Below are 7,254 nucleotides of genomic sequence, written 5' to 3'. Positions count from 1 at the left end.
AGTGCCGCTGCCCGAATCGCCTCTCGAGTGCCGCGGTGAGGGCCTGGAGCTCATGCTGCTCTGCCGGGGCTAGGTCAAGGAGTATCTGCAGTGCATCTCCCTCCAATGCTAGCGCTAGGTGTGTAGCAGCCTCCTCTTCGCTCCAGCCACTATGCCTGGCGGCTAGCCGGACTTGTGAGAGGTAGGCCTCTAGCGGGGTTAGCCTGCCGGTGTGTGGGTCGACAGAGGCAGCCCATGAAGCATTGTCCTAGCGTCTGTCGCGACAGGCCGCCGCCGCGGTGAGCTTGCACCATCGGGACCCGTCGGGGGAGTTACATGGCCGCTCGCTTCCTCTCTCTTCAATCGCCAGCTTCCCAAGCAGTGAATGTTCTCCTCGACAGCTTGCTCCAGCCTCTGAATGTCTCTCTCCATTACGGTGAGGGTGAGCTATCCCACTTCTGACACCAATGTGGCGAGCTCAGACAAGGAGGAGACAGAGGTTTCGTTCGGTCTTGCTTCCCCGCCGTCCTAGTCAGGGAGCACAGCCCTTTTTTTATATAACTGACAGAAGAACACTGCCGCTAGCCAACTGCTCAGCGTGGCACCAGCACAACAACAACAAAAAAAAGCCGCTCTCTCACCGCAAACACACAGTCGCAGAGAGAGCATCACCTGTAACCATGGCAACAGAACAACAAAACATAACTGTCAAAACAAAACCCAGAACAACCCTGACCCGCTACAATATTATAATGTGACCCACGATTAAGTGCATAGTTCCCCAGTAATTAAATGGAATTTAAATGTATTTTAATTGAAATAACAATCTAACTATAATTATAAAATTTAAAAGCATGCTCAATAATCAAGGTAAGGAGAGTTTATTCTCTTCATCTGGACGTAGCATTTTCGGTGTATCTTGGTGTATCTGTGGGGATGGTGTTCTGCTCATGTTGGTAATCCAAACACGTGACACTTCTGGTTTTGTGTAATGGCTTCAGTAAACAAAAAATAAAATTATCTAAATAAAAGTATTTTTTTTTAAAATAAAATGTTAGCACAATAGCACCAGCAAACTATTGATTTTTTATTTTTTTATTTTTTTACTAAAATATACCCCATTTGTTCAGTTCACATTTTATACCTGAACAAATTTTCTTCAAACTACAAAGTATTTATACAGATAAGGATCAACTCTATAGCCATCCATCCTTTTTGATCACTTTCCACCAGAAAAGAGGTTTGATGTTTTCCATGTTTTTGTTTCATTACCAAAAACTTTCAGAGCAGTTGTTTTTTTTATGTTTTTTATGCTACATGCTAACATGCAAAACCACAATGCAGTTATTTAATACTTGTATTTAAAAAAAATGTTTTGTATTTTGTTTTTTCAAGTGTATATCATTCTACTTATTGATATAATTAATAAATATTAATAGTACACATGACTTAATTTTGGATTATTAATTGTCATCAATTAGTTAATTAATTATTAACAAATAGCAATAATTGTTGTGTTTAATTTTCTTCATATTCTTAATTTTATTTATAGTTGTTATAACAGAATAATTTAGAAAAACGTGTCCAGATGTAGCTAGAACTTTAGTGAACTTAACTCAGCCCAAGTCTAGATGGGTTTGCACATAATAATAAAAATAAAAATACACCGACATAAATCAGAAAACCTCTTTTATTAATTATAACTGAGAAATCACTTTTAGACATCAAACATACACACACATATATATATTTATGTTTACCTTAAAATGAGTCAGAGGAGCCTAACTCACTAAAAAAAAAAAAAGTGGAATTGCTGCACATATTCAGACTTTATTGTTCCATTGAGACAAGCTTTAAAATACTGGTTTTAATTCTGACACCACCACCAAGTTCTAAATCTGTAGATTGTTACTGTAACCCTGCCACCTCTGTCACCACCAAAAATAATCAACCAAAACCTGCATGTCAATATTGTTCTGTTTACTCATTTGCTATTCAAATCATGCTTGTCTGAGCTTACAGAGGGAATAACAAATGGCCAATGAAGGTGCTGTGGTTGTTGACATTATCATAGATCCAGGTGTCCGGACGGAGCCTCATGTACACCTGGTCTCCTGCAGCCAGCTGCAGAGTCATGCCATTGGTGGCTGTCTCATAGCGATTTCCAGCAGCATGGTTGTACACTGTCACCATCTGCTCTCCATTCTTCATCAGACGCAGCCCCATCGGTCTAGTTGATGTATTATGACCAGAGAAGCTGAAGTAATAAACTCCTCTGACCGGAGCAGTAAAAATACCTGGAGATGATGGACACAGTTACAGCTTATAAAGCAGAGCAGAAGATCAGTGGTAGTGAAATGCAGCACTTCTCTAATAAATAAACTCACATGTGTATAAATACACATAATTATGGTAAGTTTACCTGTTGCAGGGTTGTAAGAACCTGAGTTAAAGTAGACATTTTTGTAAGTCAGTGTGATCTCTGCATTCATTGGTCCAGTATTTCCAACATTGCCGATAGATGCTCCAAATGCCACACGGTTGCCTGGAGTTGCATGGAAATATGGGATTATTTGGTTTGGTTTGACAACAACAAAACATGAACCTGTATCAGTACACTGATAAAGATCTATACATGTCAGAATAAAAACTTCCAGCTGTGTTATGTTCTTACCTTGGATTGATGATTTCAGATCTGCCAGCTGTTTCTCAGCATTATTCAGCTTGGATTCTAGTTGTCGTAATATTAGGAAAAATTGTTCATTTGTCCCAGCACAGAGTTGAGGTGTCTCAACAATGGAGCCTTCACTTTCAGATGCTTGGCCATCCACCTGAGGGAAGGCAACTGCACACAGAAAGAAGAGGTATAAGGTTAAGACTGCAGTCTTCATCTTTTCAGAATTTCTCTTCATCTGTGTTAGTTCCCCCCACAAGGCTCGAGATATATACTGTATCACAAAGACGGAAGTGTCCCTATTTTTTTCCTATCCAATAAACAAGCACAAAGAAAACTCAGAGATATTAATTATCTGCAATGTGATTGAGACAAGATAACACTTCACGAAAAACCTGTTTTAAGCCCCATGAATGATCCTTCTCTTTATAAGCGGTGTAACATGAGTGGTTAACTGAAATAACAGCAGAAATAGCAAAAGCAACTGTCTGTCAGTACGCAGTGAGTAATGTTGGACTTCTCGCTGGAAATCAGCAGCAGTAGTAGTCAACATTATAAATAGCAATTTCAGCTACATTCTAAGGTGAACTTGAACGCAACATTTAAACTGAGAATTTTTATACTGGAGATTACAAAGTAAAAGTTGTGAAAGCATGCAAATGCAATACAATAGTCTAACAAGCAAACCTATTGTTAGAATTAAGGCATCCAGCTGTCCTGCTCTTCTTTAGGGCATGTGCAGGACCATCTTGTGCCAGTACAGAATGTGATGTCACTAGCTTGGTCAGTTGGTTACTACTTATAAACCCAATTAATTTATTTAAGTTAGCTAACTAATGACATAACTGAGCGTTTAACAATGAAACTAAAAAATAGGAGGTTTTATGTGAAAAACCAACTACATACTGCCAACTTTCATTCAGTTTGTTAAGTAGAAAGTGGTCGTTTTTTCTTGCTGGTATGCTGATGGATACTGGATTCCCTTTTGTGCTTTGGTGACAAGTATATGTTTGTGGTGTGATGCATGTGTAGAAACAAGTTGTTAACTGTTTGGGTGTGCTTGGGAAAATAGACGATTTTATTGCATAAAACTGTGCTGAGCGGATTTTGTGAATACCTGCTCTGACAGCTGATTGTACCATTTGGTCTCTACATACAACCCGATGAGTTCAAATCAAACACATAGTGAATAGTGTCAGACTTCAGCTTCTCGGTCTTGTGACCCACAAGTTCACCTAACTCACCTGACTAACAGGTAGAAATTTTCATTTCAGTGGAGCTAGCAAACAATAAGGAAGTTAATGAGGGTTGAATACCTTAACTGTCTGTTTATTGAAAACCTGCTGTTTGAGTAGCATTTCTACCGCATACCTTAGCTCTTCTTAAAAAAAAACAAAAGATAAATGTCATAAGAAGGTCACGTCTAACCTTCACTAATGCTGTTTATGTGACACAGGCAAGGCAAGGCAAGGCAAGTTTATTTGTATAGCACAATTCAACAACAAGGTGATTCATGCTTTACAGAGACATTAGAAACAAAAACAAATAAAAAGCATGATTTAAAATTGATTAAAACAAGCAAACTAACTAACTAACTAACAAACAAACAAACAAAACAGGATATAAAATCAAAAATCAAAAAAAGATAAAATCCGAACAGTAGATAGAATCAGTAGTTAAAATGTACGTTTTGAAATTTAAGCTTAAGTGCGGATTTGGTGCTTTATTCAAATGCAGCTGAGAACAGGTGAGTCTTCAACCTGGATTTAAATAAACTGAGTGTTTCAGCTGATCTGAGGCTTTCTGGGAGTTTGTTCCAGATATATGGAGCATAAAAGCTGAATGCAGCTTCTCCGTGTCTGGTTCTGACTCTGGGAACTGATAAAAGACCGGATCCAGATGACCTGAGGGATCTGGAAGGTTCATACTGGGTCAGGAGGTCACCGATGTATTTTGGTCCTAAACCATTCAGAGCTTTATAGGCCAGCATCAGAACTTTAAAGTCTATCCTCTGACGGACAGGCAGCCAGTGTAAAGACCTCAGAGCTGGACTGATGTGGTCCACTTTTTTGGTCTTAGTGAGGACTCGAGCAGCAGAGTTCTGAATGAGCTGTAGTTGTCTGACTGATTTTTTAGGCAGACCTGTAAAGATGCTGTTACAGTAATCAAGCCTACTAAAGATGAATGCATGGACTAGTTTTTCCAGGTCTTGTTGAGACATCAGATCTTTTATCCTTGATATATTCTTCAGGTGATAGTAAGCTGACTTTGTTATTGTCTTAATGTGTTTTTCTAAGTTTAGGTCTGCATCCATCACTACACCCAAATTTACGCCTGGTTTGTGGTTTTTAGGTGTATAGATTGAAGTTCTCTGGTGACCTGTAATCGTTTTTCTTTGGCACCAAAGACTATTACTTCAGTTTTGTTTTTGTTTAGCTGGAGAAAATTGTGGCACAACCAGTCATTAATTTCCTCAATGCATTTACAGGGCCTCGGTCTCCTGGTGACATTGTGATATATATTTGTGTGTCATCTGCATAACTATGATAGTTTATTTTGGTGTTCTTTATAATCTGTACCAGTGGGAGCATGTAAATGTTAAACAGAAGGGGTCCCAAGATGGAACCTTGGGGAACTCCACATGTGATACTTGTCTGCTCAGATGTGAAGTTACCTATTGATACAAAGTATTTCCTGTTTTCTAAGTATGTTTTGAACCAGTTTAGTACAGTTCCTGAAAGACCTGCCCAGTTCTCCAGTCGTTTGAGTAATATGTTGTGGTCAACTGTATCAAATGCTGTCAAAGGAGCTTGCAAAGAAAAGCGTCTGGACTTCTTTAAGTTGCTTGAAGACGTTTCACCTCTCATCCGAGAAGCTTCTTCAGTTCTAAGGTCAAATGGTGGAGAGTCCCAGATATAAACCTAGTGGGAGGGACCCCCCACAGAGGGACAAAAGGACCCCTCTGTGGATGTCAAATGCTGCACTGACATCCAGTAAAACTAAGACTGACATTTTTCCACTGTCTGTATTCAGACATATGTCATTAAACACTTTTGTCAGAGCGGTTTTAGTGCTGTGGTTCTGTCTAAAACCTGACTGGAAGGCATCAGGCAGCACGGTGGCACGGTGGTTAGCACTGTTGCCGCACAGCAAGAAGGTCCTGAGTTCAATTCCAACATCAGGCCGGGGACTTTCTGTGTGGAGTTTGCATGTTCTCCCCGTGTTTCTGTGGGTTCTCTCCAGGTACTCCGGCTTCCTCCCACAGTCCAAAGACATGCAGCTTGTGGGGATAGGTTCATTGAATAATCCAAATTGTCACTAGGTGTGAATGAAAGTGAGTGCGAATGGTTGTTTGTCCCTGTGTGTTGGCCCTGCGACAGACTGGCGACCTGTCCAGGGTGTACCCCGCCTCTCGCCCTATGACAGCTGGGATAGGCTCCAGCGCCCCCCGCGACCCTGAAAAGGATAAGCGGAAGCGGATGGATGGATGGATGGAAGGCATCATAGCAGTTATTCTGTGAAAAGAAGTAATTGAGCTGTTGAGAAACTGCTTTTTCAATGATCTTACTTAAAAATGGGAGATCTGAGATCGGCCTGTAGTTGTTTATTTGTGTCTTGTCAAGATTGTCCTTTTTCAGGATAGGTTTAATTACAGCAATTTTTAGTGATTCTGGAAACACACCTGACATTAAAGAAAAGTTGACGATCTGTAACAGGTCTGACTACAAAGTCTTTGAGACCTTTTTGAAAAAGGGAAATAAAAGTCTTCAAATGAACTTTTTCCTTTATAGATAATCATCCAACTGGTCTATACTGGTCTGTATTCAGCTAAGAAAGGTGGCTCAAATAAGGGCTTTTTAAGTAATGGCTTAATTGCTGCAACATTGAAAGCCTGTGGTGCATAATCTGTGAATACCAATAATACGGTCAAATTTCAAATTGAAGCATTAACTCAAGACTGTCATGGTCCGGGTGAATGGCGGCATTTTACTATAATGTGTGAAACATGTTTCACATGTATCCCTCATGAATGATATCAAGTCATCTTGAGTCACAAACAACATTCCTGTAAGAAGGTAGTTAGTTTTTTGCCAGTGACTTTTATATATCCTTTATTTATCGAGTTTAAAAAAAAATATCATTGACATTACAAATGTCTTTTTTAAGAGTAATCTGGCCAAGGCAACAGCAGAAATTGCAACAAATATAACAATAGTTCTGTAAACATATTTTAATTTGACAAAAAGGACCGCATTGATTTTTATAATGTAAGTACAATATCACAAAGTTATAAAGATACTTAAAAAAGAGGTAATTTTATATATTTTATATATAACCCATCTGTAGACCTAGTTCACCAAAGTCTATTTACCAACATATGTAAAGACATTACTCATAAAAAACACATGGAAGCATTCGAAATCATTTTTTGGCAGGTGATCACTTTTTGGCACAACGGCTTCCACCTGCAAAGACTGTAAGACACTCAAAGTAATGCACCTCTTCCTGCCTGACCAATCACAGGCACACCCTCTTTGTGTCCTAGTGTCTCTGACCTTCACTGCCTGAGTCACGACCCTCTCCCTGAGACTCCCTTTTCC

General features: G+C 39.5%; 1 protein-coding gene across 1 annotated transcript; it reads right to left on the bottom strand.

Moving 5' to 3' along the window:
* Positions 1-1,790: 1,790 nt before the first annotated feature.
* LOC102213789 (complement C1q-like protein 2) lies at positions 1,791-2,905 on the bottom strand. Its single transcript, XM_005721235.1, has 3 exons — positions 2,654-2,905; positions 2,402-2,524; positions 1,791-2,276 (listed from the first exon to the last, which is right to left on the bottom strand). Exons 1-3 carry the CDS (start codon positions 2,889-2,891, stop codon positions 1,996-1,998), a joined length of 642 nt encoding a protein of 213 aa, XP_005721292.1. The 5' UTR covers positions 2,892-2,905; the 3' UTR covers positions 1,791-1,995.
* Positions 2,906-7,254: the final 4,349 nt, after the last annotated feature.

Source organism: Pundamilia nyererei, unplaced genomic scaffold (genome assembly GCF_000239375.1).
Source record: "Pundamilia nyererei isolate P.nyererei 1_Seehausen unplaced genomic scaffold, PunNye1.0 scaffold00004, whole genome shotgun sequence".
In the NCBI taxonomy this organism is placed as follows: domain Eukaryota; kingdom Metazoa; phylum Chordata; class Actinopteri; order Cichliformes; family Cichlidae; genus Pundamilia; species Pundamilia nyererei.
This window is presented reverse-complemented; position numbering and strand designations above follow the sequence as displayed.